The sequence below is a fragment of the Zosterops lateralis genome (genome assembly GCF_965231275.1).
Source record: "Zosterops lateralis genome assembly, chromosome: 3".
Lineage (NCBI taxonomy): Eukaryota > Metazoa > Chordata > Aves > Passeriformes > Zosteropidae > Zosterops > Zosterops lateralis.
Genome location: NC_139764.1, coordinates 46074229 through 46090094, shown reverse-complemented (window position 1 = coordinate 46090094; position 15866 = coordinate 46074229). Strand labels below are relative to the sequence as shown.

The 15866-nt window shown below is 35.1% G+C and overlaps 1 protein-coding gene across 5 annotated transcripts in view; it reads left to right on the top strand.

Annotated features, from left to right (window-relative positions):
* Positions 1–15866, top strand: part of RGS7 (regulator of G protein signaling 7) — a 235474-nt gene that overhangs the window by 198863 nt on the left and 20745 nt on the right. For all 5 annotated transcript variants that reach the window (XM_083857586.1, XM_083857588.1, XM_083857585.1 and 2 more), the window contains exons 10-14: positions 10970–11044; positions 12103–12201; positions 12921–12982; positions 14442–14552; positions 15017–15142. In XM_083857586.1, the coding sequence (XP_083713712.1) occupies positions 10970–11044; positions 12103–12201; positions 12921–12982; positions 14442–14552; positions 15017–15142 (473 nt within the window). The remainder of the gene's footprint in view (positions 1–10969; positions 11045–12102; positions 12202–12920; positions 12983–14441; positions 14553–15016; positions 15143–15866) is intronic.

Below are 15866 nucleotides of genomic sequence, written 5' to 3'. Positions count from 1 at the left end.
GAGCTAATGGGGGAATCATCTTTTTCTTTTGAAAGTTACCTGTATACTTTGTAACTCTAAAAACTTGAAAAATCATTTCATTTTTTCCAATGCTTCTCTGACCTTTGCCAACTGTCCATGTTGGTTGTATTGCAGTCACATTTAGCAGGTTTCTGTGCAGTTCTATTTAAAATGAAGATGGGAAATATGCATCAGAAGTGCTAGAAAACTGCATTGGCGTGTGTCCCTCTCTGAAGTTTAAACACTGGCTGTGGTTTAGTCATACTGTGATTTGGTAAAGCATGAGCATGAGTCAAAGTGTGAGCCAGTTCTTCCATTCTGCCATTTATAACCTGGGTAAACCCAATCCACAGGACTTCTATTCCCATTGCTGTTACTGGTTTGCTGGATTATGGTGATTAATTGGGTCCTTTGGGAAAAAAAAAATGGATATAAAATATTGATAAGGGTCAGGCTTGATGACCTTCAAGGTCTATTCTTACATAAATGATTCTATGATTTTATGAAAAACAACAGCAGTATTTCTGTGATTTGATACAGGACAGTGAAGTATCTGGAGTGAGTATGTCTACTAAGGACAAGCAGTAATATTAAGAGCAAGGGTGGGTTTATAATAATTCACTGTTGTAAAATTCAGAAATATGTGTAATTTCTGGATTTGGGTGTTCCTTGCTATTGTTTCCTAGGACCAAACTAGGAAAACAGTGTTCTTCAAATATTTAAAACTTTGTCACACATCCCACACCCTATGCTTCTCTCTCTTTTTATGAGTCTCTAAGTCCATAAATTTAATTTTCTCTGTTTATTTTTTTAATTGTATTTTATGTGGTTTGAAGATGACCCTTGACATCTGACCTGGCAGGTAACATTCCCAGGTGTTGAGGGCCAAGCAGTGAGTTCTTCTGTATTTTAATGATTATTTCATTCTATCCTTCAAGATCAGCCTCAGAGACTTGTCAAAACAGTGAATTTACCTTGGATAAGATGGTGCACACACACCTGCTTTTCACACTCAATGTTACACTTTCCTGGGCCAGTCACTTGTTTAGCCAGAGAACACTTCTCTCTGCTTTTTCATAATATTTTCAGAAAATTTTTAAACATCTTCAGAAAGCAAATTTGAATCATGCCATCCAACTTCTCTAGTGATATATACATATACATACATATATATATATGTATAATAATGATACATATAATTTTCATGTCTTCTTTTGCACCTGTTTGACCATATATCCTTACAAAGGAGTTACCTTTACAGCAGACAGGGAATGCAGCCAAACCAGGAATTGTCATTCTTAGATAATTGCCCTTCTGGTGAAGAAACAAAGCCTTGTACAATGCTTCAATTTTAAAAAATGTTTATAATGATTATGATCCATACTTGCGTGTAGTTGAGGCATATATTTATAAACCCTCTAGCTGGCCTGCTAACTAAGACCTTCATAGAAGATTTTGTACTCACATTATTTAGCATTTTTATTTAGTCTATACTTAAGTAAAGATGGGATGGATGTGGAAAAAAAGCACAAAATTTCTTGCAACAGTGCAACATAACAAATTTTTGGAAGTTAAAATTGAGAGGTCACAAGCTGTGAAATAGTTAATTGATGAGATGGTGGAAGGACACCAAGAAAAATGATATGACAATATGGTTTTGAGTAAGATCCAGTTCTATGTGAAACTAGGAAAGTAACCTGAAAAAGTAAATATAAGGAATTTTTTTTATAAGTGCAGCGTTTATTGATCTTTGTGTCTGTGGGAATTAAATTTGCTACTTTAATCCAAAGCATTTTGTCAAAGATCATCTTGTAAGTCAAAAGGCATATAATCAATTTCTAAATGTCACCTATATTTGCCATCAACATTTTCAGAGACGTTAGGCTTTTCTGTTGCCACTTATTTTCAAGTGAATAACCTAAATTTCTTCTGTATGGAATCTGTAAACCAGCAGTCTCCTGCCTTTTGGGGTAAAAGAAAATATTGAGAAAGCAATAATGAATCTAACTATTTAGCACAAGGGGCAACAAAACAGATAAATTTTAAAGGTTTCCTTCTGCAATAGTGGATACTGGATATCTTCACATATACAAATACAAATACAGATTCTGGATTCTTATATATATATAAGATCACATATACAAAAATCATTTTAATACAGCCTTAAGTAAAATTAAAATTACTAAAACTCCACTTGAATAAATACAATGATTCTAATTTCTGTGCAAAAATTTCTGGTTCTGAAAACCAGTCACTACAAAACTGAAATGGTATATCATAAATTAAAACTAATTAGAAATTTAGTCAACTTGAATTAAGTATAGAACTTCATCACAGTAGTATTTTCTTGGGTACAGCTTCTTGTTCAATTTCATATGACTTCTCTCAAGAAATAAATTTTAACATCCTTTTCTTATGCATTTTGCATATTATGTAATTCTTTAACACACAGACTTACTATTTTTTTTTAATGATCAAATCCTGTTCTCCTAAGGTGAAAGCTCAGCTTTTAACAACATCTGTCCTTAAAAAAACCAAGTATGTGAGAACATGAGAATCACTGTCATGGTTCAAGATGTTCTGTCTCCTATGGATACATTTCATTTATTAGCATTATATTCCTTGAAAATTTCTCTGTGTCTCTCCTGTTTCAAACAGGGCTTCCATTTGCACAGCGAGTGGAATTCCTTGTGTGCCTGACACTACTCAGGGAAAAGATCTGAACTCTAGTTTGAGAAGACAAAAAAGTATAAAGTGGAAATTGGTGCAGTATAGGTTTCTTTATTTTGGAAAGATGCCAAAAATCTTTGAAATTTTAAGTGATCCTAAAGTATATTGAGACTGCACATCCCTTAGTTTGAAAATCCTCTGTGTTTTGCTGCAAACATAATTAAAGTTTGATCAAACTAATTGATCAAATGTGTCTCCTTTATCTGATGGTGTTTGAACCTCATTTGTCTTGTCCAAATAAGAGAAACAGCTCATAAGTTGATCTTTTATCCATCAACTGCACACCTTTCTGTGTTTTGATGGGTCCATTGCAGAACAACAGTGGAACTACTGTTATTATGGTAATAGTCAGTGATCCCCCAATCAAACCTTAAATAAAGAATGTATTGATTTTACTGATTGGTCCAATGATAAGTTTTCTGGCCTCTGTGTGGGGCTCTCTACAGTATGTTTAACTTATGCATAAATACAAAATTCATTATTTCTCCATCAATATATTTCTAGTGTATGACACAGAAAAGTTTATTGCTCATTCATTTTAGTTTAAGAAATAAGTCTTTAACTTTTTATTATTTATTTCTCTTTTTTAACGAGTCAAAATGAAATCAGCTATTGAGGATAAGCACTAAGAATTTAAATTCATTCTATGCTATCGGCGTAATTCTCTACTAAAACCTTCAACTGAAGAAAACACTTAATCCTAACAAAGTTTTTATTAACCTGTATGAATTAAGACAATCCCTTCATTTGAAGGAAGAAGCTCAATAAGATTTTGCATTGAACATTCTGTGGCCTGAAATATCAGCTGAATAAACCAATAAGAGAAAATGAAAAGCTTTTATTTACTTCATTAAAAGCCAGTAAGTTTTACATTATTATCAGCTGATACCTGGTTTTAGCAGTTAAGCTATGTACAACTAATTTGTTTCCACTATCCTACTTGACTGTAGATCACTATTTTCAGGTATATTTGCAGCATATTGACAGATTTTCTGTATTGCATGCTTTAAAAATAGATTTGTATTAATAAATATGAACAAATTTGAGGTTGTTCTATGCAAGTCCAGTTCCAAGTTGTATTCACTTACTTTGGTGTCACACTGAATCCATACATTGCAATTATTTACCCTATCCTGAGTTCCAAAAAAGATAGTGTTTAGAAGCATAACACATACATAATGAAAAGACTGTAGATATTGAAAATATCTAATGAGTCAGTAGAAAAAACAAGTTTTAATAACTTTGCCCTGATTATCTAGCAAATTTATGATGCCTCTAGAAATAAAATATGCTTGTACAGAATCTATAATTGAGAACAATCTTGGCATTTGCTTCCTAAAAATTGTGTTTCATAGGTGGTAATTGAAAGATACAGCTGTATTTCTGAGAGGGGACAGTTTCTAACAGACAAGAGTCTGCTAGAAAAAAGGAAAATCTAGCAACATCATGAGCTAATTACAGAAGTTTGGTCTGGAGTTGTCTAGAGGTGAAGTCTTGATAGGAGCTCTTTTCAAAGTAGTCATCAAACTCACCCATTTATTACAATTTACATTTGCGGTTACCATGGCTGTTGGACTGTATTTCCAATATTAGTCTTTCTGTGTTTGCTTCTTATTAGAACTATAATGCAAGTGGGACCTCCACAAAAGCACTGTGATTTAACAGCAGGTGTTGGAATTCCAGTCACACTGCTTGTTTGTCAGTCACACAACTGAATCAAAAGGGCATGTTTTCAGATAGTTGTGCTAAAATTATTTGTGCAGAAACTTGGACTGTATATATTATCATATGTTATGATAATTTCATATTTTATACTACTGTATGTGTGTATGAAACTCTTAGTACTATAACATTATATAATACAACTATTAAGTAGCTAGACCCATCCAATTTAGTTTAGAGTTTGTAGTTATGGGATTATGCTGCATAATGAAAAAATAAAATCCACCACTTGTGTCATAATACTTAGAATAATATTTTCCCTCTTTCTTCAGACACATTTGCTGATCTACTGGGATCTTGTTACTAGAGGTGTTGTCAACTCTTAGTGCTCACACACTTGATTTCTCAGAGTTATTTTCACGGAACTGCTGAACCAAATAGAAATAGTAATTAAAACATACGCTTTCAGGGAGGATCATAAAGTTCATAAGAGTGTTTCAGATTAGGTACACCTAGTTGATTGTAAATTAACCAAGCCCGTGATTAGGTTCTGCAGTTTTAAATAACAGTATCTTTTTCTAACCCAAAGGAAGTGGTTCCTGTAGCCCAGTCCCTGTGATCCCTGGTTTGTCTTTTCCACCTTGGGTGGTATCACAGGGGCTGCTGAGATCTCCTCTATCAGCACTACCAGTGCACAGCCCTACAGATTTGCAGGTTCTGACAGCTATGGCTTCTGGGTTAATTTTTTTCATCACTTGTTGAGGTTCACAGATCTCTAATTATACAGTGAGCTACATTTTTAAAAAGTGCATTTTCTGAAATTTTTATCTGGATTTGAAATTTTGCTGTCCTTTGACTGGACCTTAAGGTAACAGCCATTTTTCCAAATCATGTTAAAAGACCTGACTGCTTGTACTCAGTATATTTGGAATGTTCCTGTGAGACTTTCTATTGTACCAGCATACCAGCAAAGTTTTTAATAGTGCAGCTCTTCCACTGGAAAAGCCTCTTTATTTGTTGACCCTGAATTGTGTAAAATGAGGTAAAATCCCAGAATACAGTGATAATCATTACTTAAACCTCAACTTTTCCTTGTAAGCCTTAGTGGATTCTGCACACTCGAATAACTTCCATCTCAGTAAAATGAAAAATTGGTGCAGTGCAGGAGAATGTAGCCTGTGTTTTTCTTTATGAGAGCCTCAGTTTTAGCCATTACTGACAACTTACTCAATATAGGATTTTAATGTCTCCTTTGATGCTAGACTATGTATGAAAAAAACAATCTTTCCCACATTACCAGAGTCAAACTGGGTATTTTTCCAGCTAGTAACTCCTTTGATTTTTTCCAGCCGAGTGGCACTGATTTTTTTTTCTTATTCCTTTATTTCGTAATCTTCCATTTCTTTTTTATAATCTTCTCCCCTTGATTTTTAACTGTGCACTGTTTAGATAGCTGCACAAGTAAACTGGAATAGAAAACCTACAAATAAAAATTAACTATGCTGTTCTGCTTATCACTCATTGCCTAATTAGCTTCTTTTCTCTACTTTAACAAATGATTTGAATAGTTACTCTTGAGGGTTAGAAGACTCCTAGAAAAATTACAGGAATAGCAGCAATGACAGAAATAGCAGAATAGATTGTTGCAGAATCCAACTCAAATATTTTACACTCAGAAAATTTCAAATTTTAAGCTTATTTTTTTGTGATAATCTTCGATTTCACATGATGTAAAAGAAAGATTTCAATCTCTACTTTTTCTTTATGTTCGTGTGTCTTATCTGACTTTATCCTTTCCAGTGAAAGAGATGACCTGTCATGTTTGTACCCAGTCCATAATTTAAATTTAAAGTCTTTAAATCCTGAAAGCCTGGAGATCTTGAAATTTAGTATTTTGCAATTACACTTAACAATTTAGCCCATGCCTGCAAAAAAGAAAAAAAATAATCTATTTTACAGTGTATTGACACTGAAATGCAATGAAATTGCATAAAGTATGTGAATCAATCTACCTAAATATTTACTGCTTTAATGAACTCTGAATTTATGGGTGTGCATATTGAAATGAGGTAATTATTTTAAATAGCACCTATGTATTTTTAGCTAAAGAGACTATGAAATTACATTTCTTTAAATCAACCCGAGGTTGGTTTGTATGGGTTGAGAAAGCACCACAGGCTGCTGCAGGGCAGGGGCAGCAGTAAGGAAACAAATACCAGTCTTGTTTCCACTCTGCTGTTGTAGGGTGGGGAAGGCAGAGAGATGAATTTCACACCAGTGTGAATACTTGACTGGAGTGTTCTGTAAAATGGATTATTTGAATTTCACTCCCTGCAGCATGTGAAGAGTAGGCTGCACCACAGAAGTATAGGCTGAGAGGGACCTCTGGAGGTCTTCTAGTCCAACTTCCTGCTCAAACCAGTGCTGATTTCTAAGGCGAATAAGATTGTCCAGGCTCTTGGGTTAAACAAGCTTTGAAAATCACCAAGGATGGACATTGCGCAGCCTCTCCTATTTTTATTGTTAAGTATATTGTTTTACAGCTGACTGGAAATTCCTCTGCTGCAATTTCAGATTACTGTCTCCTGTCCTTCCACAGTGTACCTTTGGAAAAGGTCTCTCTCTCTCTAAGTCCCCCTGTAGGCACAAAAAGCAGTGGTTAGCTTTCCCCTTTTGCAAGCATAAAGCAAGTCAGTTCCTCCACTGAATTTTCTCATTTGAAATATACTTCTTGTGTTGTTTGTGGGGCTCAAAATTAGTCTTGGTGTTCCAGAAGTTTCCTTGTGATGCTGAGTAGAAAGGAATAAATGCTTTGCCTGTGCTGGCTAAGCTGCTGCTAGTGCAGCTGGGTACGTGGTTTGTCTGCATTGCTGCAAAGAGATAGTGCTGACTCATGCTCAGCTTCTCCTTCAGCTCGTTTCCTACAGAGCAGCAATACAGACAGACACTTCCCAGCCTATGGGAATGCACAGGCTTATTCCCTCCCACATACAGGGGTATATTTGTCTCAGATACAAGAGAACTTCTGGTTATTTTGGCTTAAGTAGATTCACAGTTAAATTGCCATCTTCTTTGAGAAAGAAAAAAATAAAAGCCATCAAAACTTCAGCTGACCTAATTATAAATATTAATTTACTCTCTGTTGAGCGTTTTGCACTTTTTAGAATTGTATCATAGCAAAGAAATTTTTATACAAAAAAGGCATTAACAGCTGTTGATTTGGGCTATGTGGCCAGGCAATAAAAAGGATACTTGGATGGAGTGGGCAACTTTGTACAGCAAGCAGACTATAAATACTTCATTCTCTGCACTGCTTGGATGGAAATGTACCATGGCTCAGGCATGCCATTTTATGTAAATAATTAATTCTTCCAAAGAGCTCTTACAGGTTTCCTAAAATTAATACACTGTAGCACTGTTAGAAGGGCTTAATTAATTTAGTCACTGCTGCCAAAGTTATCAGGGATAGAACATTAATATCAAGTGAATTTTTTTTAACTCAACCACTCAGGTGGTTGCTTCAAATGCTGGTGATAGCCAGATCAAAGCAGGTATGTTCTGGTACTTCCTCTGCTTACAGACAAGGCTTCTTCCTTCTTTTGTGTTTCTTGGCAGAATCCTGGTGTCCATCCTCCTAGACAGGCATCAGTAGAAAGTGGTCCTGCTTGGGATTCATACTAACATTTTTATCCAATAATTGAAGTAGGGACTGAAATTACTCTATATGTGGATTTTTTAATATTATTTATCTGTATCCACTTATATCCACAGTGAATTTATCATGACTGGACTGACCTGTCCTTTGATGTAAATTAATACAGGGGCATTTGTACTTTGAGATAAGCACATGCTAATAGATGGATGAAAAAACCTCAGTGAATGTATGACAGCTTTTCACCAAAGTATTTAAAAATTGATGAGAACCAGATTCTGCATCTTACTGTATGATAATTTCAAGAAGGTCACAAGGTTTTCCTCTATCTGTGTTGGGGGGAAATTGTTTTCACACAGAACATTACTCCTGAAAGAAATAAGCACTCTATTTACACATATAGAAGAGTTCTCAAGTCTTCCAGGAAATCTGTTTGAAAACTATTTACAGTATTAGTATGCAAATTATATACCACACACTAAATGGGATTCTTGCAGCAGAGCACTCTGACAGGCATCTCACTATTTGAACTATGGTAGTACAGTTGAAAAAACAACACAAAAAGAAAACACAGCTGGATATAATTGTATTCAAACACCCATTTATTATGTTAATGAGGGCATACAAATAAAATTAAATGTTGTCCAGCAAAGGTTTTCCCACAAAGACTGAGTTATTTTAGCAAAATGTTCATATAATGCAACTCTTTGTGTTTATTTTAATTGAAAAGATGTTTGATATTTATTCCTAAATATTGACAGATGAAATTTGGCAGTGTCAGAAAAGCAATAAAACACATCTCATATCAAGGATTAATAAATATACTTCAGCTGAGGAGAAGACATAAATTGTGTCCCAAACTACATTAGGTACTCCAGTCATATAATTTAAATCAAATTATGAGAATGGTATTGTATAGAGGTAGTGACAGACGTCTTAAGCATCCACTGTTACCCAGGTTGTCAGAGTATTTGATCCATCCTTTTTCCAGCTCCCTTTCTGCCCTGAAGCTCCTGATGCCTCCCTGCCTCTACCTTCCTGCTCTCCTGTCAGCCTTTCTTCAGTCCCACCTGGGTCCAGCTTCTCCCCCCACAGCCTCTCCTGCATGCCCCTGCCTGAGCAGCTTCACTTCAGTGCCAGAGATTTTAAACAGCCAGTGTCACTAAGAATCCACTAAGTGCTGTGGAAGCTCAGTACTGGGTTGGGCCTCTTTGCAACCAGCAAAAGCTTTTCCCTTGTTTCATTTCTAAAAGTCTCCCAGAATTTCTTGCATCAATCTGCAGAATTCTGGCATGTAAGTTACCCAGGCAAGTTGCAAGAGCTGTCCGTACCAATTTGCTGCTGGTGGGCTTGAAATCTTTAAAAATAAGAGGCTTCAGATGAGGTTTATGGCTTTTTTTTTTTCCTCTCTCCATTTTTAGGACATCCTTTTAACAAACCATAACTGAAAATTGAACAAATAACAGTTTGGCCTTATGTAAGTGTGCCTGCTATTCAAATTGTTACGTTCAAAGGCTGTAAATATTGTTTAAAGCCCCTGCCTTCTTCACTGCCAGCTGCTGCTGTAATCCCAAAGTAGATGCGCTTGGTTTTTTTAAACTTTGTATCTCAGTATACTGCTCTGGGAAATTGCTTTCTGTTTTTAAATTGACCATCATGCAGAACTTTGTATTTTTCGACCTGTCTTTTTCTTTGAGATTTGTAAGTTATTTCTGAGTTCAAGACCTTCCGTTTTTGTTCAGAGGCATAGAGGGTACTGTCCCAGTTCTAGTGTGTCAGATGCAGCCTTAAGAATATTCCTATTTGTATCATTAGCATTGAGGAACTGTTTCTACTTCAAATGTTCTATGATCAAATTCATATTAATTTATTACTTTAAAATAGAAACTTATTTATTTATTAGTTTTTTAAAAATCCATACTGGATTTAAAAAATCAATCTGTTGTTTGGAATATTTTCCAAAGTACCATTTCTCTGTTTGAGGAAAGCTATTTTTTTCTGAGCCACATAAGAATTTTTTTTTACCTTATATAAGAAATTTTTTAAATGTTGTTTTACTAAATTTATGGTCAAATCAAGCATTTTTCATTATGATAAGAAGACAGAGTTTATATCATTAGAGCAATAATAAGTCCAACTTGGCTGTTGGGCAAATTCGTTCAATGTCTATCTACCTCCATTTAAAAAACCCCAACCTTCTTTCACTAAAAATCTGCTCCCACTAGAGAGCAGATTTTGTAGTTTCCACTGAGTGTCAAATGTAATCCCTCTAAAATCAATAGACAAAATTCACCTGAGAGCAAAACACTTATTATTATTTGTTTCCAGCAATGGGTAAAAACCAGATTTACACACAGATTTTGTACTTTGAGGCAAGTGTCAAAGGAAGATGAATTAGGGCAGACTAGAGTACTTGTGTGCTTTGGGAGGCCACAGAGTTATGAGAATGAACCACTGAAACCCAAATTTGATGTGTTGAGAGTAATTTTATTTAGACTGTCAGTCTTCTGGTTAGGCTTCAGAAGCCTGTTTTGTTGTTTTGATTTGCTTTTTTTCCTTTCTTTTCTGAAGAAACAAAATCCATATTGGTACCTTTTTATATTTCATTTTAAAAGAAGATCATCTTTAAAAATTGACCCAAACCCACATGATCCTGAAGTGAGCCTGAGGTTCATAGCCAAAGTGAATGTTGCACAATTCTGTTTATTTTGTCTCATTATGCTCCTTAGAGGGATAGCTGGAATATAATGAATGACTTCCTCAGCAAAAGCAAAGCAGAAACTGACTGGTTTCCATTATCTTGGCAATTTATTTAATTTCAATTTCATGGTGTGGAATTTATTTTTCAGTCTTGCACACTGAAAAGGAGTAGCTCAGAGAAGTTCCTTCACAAATTTAGCCTTTTGCTTTTCTTTCTTTTAATAGCCTGGCTGTGTAAACACTACTGAAGTGGATATCAAAAAATCTTCAAGAATGAGAAATCCACATAAAACAAGAAAGGTAAGTATGGTTATTATATCAAAAGCAGGAGGTGGAGGAAATTTATAGAATGAATTCCCATCATTTCTTATAGCACTTTTTTCTTACAGCTGCAAGGAACAAATGCACAAACGTATGTTAATATTTCATAAGCTCTTAGTTGACTTAGTATTAACCAATTTGCTAATGCTAATTGAGTGCTATCACATAAGATTTTGGAGAACTAGAAAGAGATTTTGAAGATAAAATTAATTTTTTCATCCTTCAGTCATGTTGTTTAGTAGGTTGAATAAAACATATTAAAAAGTTTCTGTCAGTAATTAAGGAAAAAAAAAAAAAAATTGAGTGTAAACAGCACTGTTAACAGCAGTTCTTGTCCTGGTCTTAATCAAAGGGGTGTCTCTATTTTACAATTATGTCCAAAATGGATGAGTGGAAATTATGAAAGAAATTAGCTCTATCTAAATTAGGTTGTTATTAGAGTGTCACTTCCCTAGGGATGTACAGATGGATTGGCTCAACACTCTTAAATTCTTTGCACTATAACCATGTAGATTGACTCCCACTTTGAAGTACTTTGATTGAGGTATATTTGCATGTTGACCCATAGAAAAGTAAGTTTTAAGAAGCAAAGTGGATTTAGAGAAAGTTTTAGCCTGACTTATTTATGGTAGTGAAAAGTCCAGATTGGTATAATTTACCAGACAGTAATTGCAATTTTGGAAGTCCTCCAAATAATCCATGTGTTAGTGTACCTCTCAGGATACTCCGCCTACCAGTCATCTCCACTTGCTGTAATAGCATCTCTCCGTGTCATTCCCCATGTTTACTATGATGCTGATATAGAGACCTAATAAAAGTAGATCCTTTGCTGTGTGGCTTTATAGAATTGTGGGAGTTTGGGAGTCTTTATTTTACATTCTAGTGCAGGAGCACGATTTTATCTGAGTGCATGGGTTATGGTAGTCTCTTTAGGGAAAGTTGATCTTGGCTAACTTCTTGAGCACAACAGTTACTATGAGTATGTGCAGAAAGCATTGCATGAAAGCAACCATCATTGTTCCATGTTTTTTCCATAGTCTGTCTATGGCTTACAAAATGACATTCGAAGTCACAGCCCTACGCACACGCCAGTGCCAGAGACTAAGCCACCCACAGAAGATGAACTACACCAAGAGGTTTGGAACATAACTGCAAACATGTACTTTTAAATGAACTTTGTAGGAAATAACTTTTTAGTTATAAACTCAAGAATTATTTTAACTGGGAAGTTACTTAAAACAGCTGTTGCAAACATTTAATAAACCTTTTCCTTGTCTCAAGGTATATGGATTTAGGTGTGTAACTTCCTCAAAACTAATGAGACAAAACCTGCATTTTTTGTATCATGCATTAAAGGCAGTGGGAAGTAGGCTAGTGAGTGGGTTCGTTGTATAGCTAAGCCCTTTAACCCCTTCAGCAGTAGACAGCTTGCTCTCCTTTCAACACTGCTTTGAAGGCTTGGGGGTATTCTTACCACTCTATGTAAGCATGTATGGGTTCACACACTTATCTACTGTTAAAACTTTGTTAATCTTTCCTGAGATCTTTGAAGGTAAATGTCTGAAGAAGTATTAGTTCTCATCAAAAATCTAAAAAAAGGCTAATTGGATTTCTGTTGATGAACCTTTAGGGAAAATGTTTTATTGGGCACATTTTTTGTCTCTGTATGATCTTTTCTCTTTAATGGAAACTTCCATTTATTTTAGAGCTACACTGGTGAAATGTTGTTTTAATTCAGATGTATTTCTCTTCTGTGCCCTGGGATAAATTAAGGTTCAATTACAGCCCTAATAAAAAAAGTAATACAGTCATGCAATAAATTACTCATAAAACTCTTTGCCTTCCTTTCTTGCAGATTAAGCACTGGCAAATGCAATTAGACAGGCATAGATTAAAAATGTCAAAAGTTGCAGAGAGGTACGTATATTGTCACATTTTCTATTTTTTCAATTAGACTGATAACTATTGGGAAAAATGTCAGTATGAAATAGCTTCAAAGAGCTATTCACAGAAAATAGGTCTTCAAAGAGAGACATGGGAGCTCAGATGTCATAGAAATAACTGATGAAAGTTTACTTTAAGTGGAGAAGTATGAAGTTCTTTTAGTGATAAAAATATTCCAGATATTCCATGATACATTTCTGATAAACCTGAGTCACTGAAAGAGCCTCTGACCAAGTGATCACAAGTTTCACCTTTCATTGCCAGGGAGGCTAAATGAGAATAGGTCTGGGGTTATTGTTTTGATATTTCAAAAGGGCAATCACTGATGAAGCAAGGGAAGTGTCTGGTGTGGAGCTCAGTCAGTGCTTGAACAAAGTGAGTTTGGGCTCAGTTTGGGTCAGAGATGTAACCTAGTAAGAATCTATCTCCAAGTAAGACCAAATCTCAAAATTTGTCAGGAAGGACCTAGAAAGCAAATAAAACAAAAAGCCTCACATTGCAGAAAACTGAGCTGTGTAGGGCTTAGTAAAGGAAATAAGGCCAAATACGAATTGCTGTTCATCTTCTCATAAACATTTGTGCATATATGTCTACTTATATATGTGTTTGTATGCATCCATATGCAAATACATATCAATATTTATTTTTAAAGAGAGCAGGTTAAGATTTTTTTGTTTGCTTAACAATAAAAATGTAGTGTACACTACATATAATAGGAATTGAAAAGAAAGAATAATTGTCCTCACTTGTCAATAATTTTACAAAAATTATGAGGCCAAAGGAAACAGCAAGCAGAAATAAGGACAATGGGAGATGTAAATTACCTGAATATGAGTAAAGTTTTTAGTGTGTGCAAATGAGTCAGACCAATTCCTGAATATAAAAAAAAATTGTGAAAAAAAATGGATTTATTTTTGAAAAAATAAACCTGGGAATAGTGTCTTTTGATTAGGAAATAATAAAAGTATTAATTATATTTAAGAGAAAATAAAAGGAGTACTAGCAGCTGCAGGGCCAATAAATATAACCTGAATAACGTGAGGTGTTTTAGAACAGATTTTAAGGAAACTGATGTTTAAAACCAGAGGGATATAAAACATGTTCCTTTATGGAAACAAATGTGCTTGGAAGAAGTTGTATGATCTAATTTATTAGTGCCTAAAGGAACCTTAAATGGAGCTATGTGGAAGTATTAGGGAAGCTTATTTTATTCCTACTCTTGGTAGACCTGAGCCGCCCCTCCTTCTTCAGTGGTCCTCTTTCAAACAGCTTGAGCAAACCTGTTTCACCCTGGTCTTGAAGCTGCCTTCTGAGTGTGTGCACACACAATTATCATGGTTCACTTGATGTGGGGTAACTTGTTAACAGGGATAACCTGATCAGGTTTCCTCTCTTCCTGACATGACAATGTTTGATGCTTTTGTTTTCCTAGTCTATTAGCTTATACAGAGCAGTATTTGGAATATGATCCTTTTCTTGTGCCCCCTGATCCCTCAAACCCGTGGATATCAGATGACACCACTTTCTGGGAACTGGAGGCAAGGTATATAATCTTATTTCTTCTTTGGAAGTAAGGGAGTATAACACTCTTTTCTGGAAATGTGAAGATTCCAGACAGAGGTACTGCAGGGAAATACTGAGGCAGAAGGGCAATGCAGGACCCTTTGGATCTTTCCAGTTTTGTAAGCTGGGAAGTGCTATAGATTAATAAATCTGCATGAAATGTTACAGTAACCAGTTTCCAGGCTTCTAGTATGGTGAAAAAAAATTACAGCTTTTAAAATCTGGTTACATTCCTGGTTGGAAATCTTTACTTTTCTGTGTATTACCTTCATCCTGTGTGAGTACTAACAGTCTCTTTGCTCATTGCTGAACATTGCACAGATGTGAGCACTCTAAAAAGTGAGAAAACCATGGAACTTTAGGATTTAGTCTAAATTATGAACAGAGATTTTTAGAATACTGAAATATTGCTCACTTTGGGTTCTGTTGTTTTTTCTTTCATAGCAAAGAGCCAGGACAGCAGAGGGTGAAACGATGGGGATTTGGCATGGATGAAGCATTGAAAGACCCCGTGGGAAGAGAGCAGTTTCTGAAATTCTTGGAGTCAGAATTCAGTTCAGAAAATCTAAGGTAAATGAGAGCTACTTTATTTTCTAATACCTTGTAAGTTATATTGGTTTTTTGCTTGTTGGTTTTTTTTCCAGTTTTTGACCCCTTCAAAAATTTTCCTCACCTTTCAGAATTAATTCATACAGTTTTCTCCCTGCTTTCATGTACAGGCTGAGGGAAATATTCATATGGTTAACAGAGACTCACATGAAGCCTATTTTCCCATTCATATTCAACTTTTGGTCAAACTACTCATGTAAGAACTTTTCTCTCAGCTTGTCTTTTAAACAGGTATAAAACTGGCTCAATCAAAGCCTGTTCAATGTATTTTATTTAGTCAAATATTATGAGAAAAGTAAAATGAAAATAGTTTAAATAAATGATCTAAAAGTAAAAGTCACAGACTTTCATCAGGCTGATTGGTTTCTGGGGGTCATTTTGAAAATCTCCACTAATATTCTAGTACTTGTGCACCTGACACAGCTGAAGTGGGGTGACCTATATCTCTCAAATTCCTCACTAAATGTAAAATGGAAAAATGTTCCTAATGTATGAAGACTATAGAGTATGTTTTTAAAAGTATATTTACAGAGTTGCTTATAAGTGAGGGGAAAAATTATTTGATTTTAAAAATGATAGTCCATCCATTGGTTAAAACCATGGAATTTTTTTGCTGTTTTAAGAAAGCCATATTTCAGTGAGATTTATTTCAGAGATTAATAACAGCCTGTCTATAGACAGACAA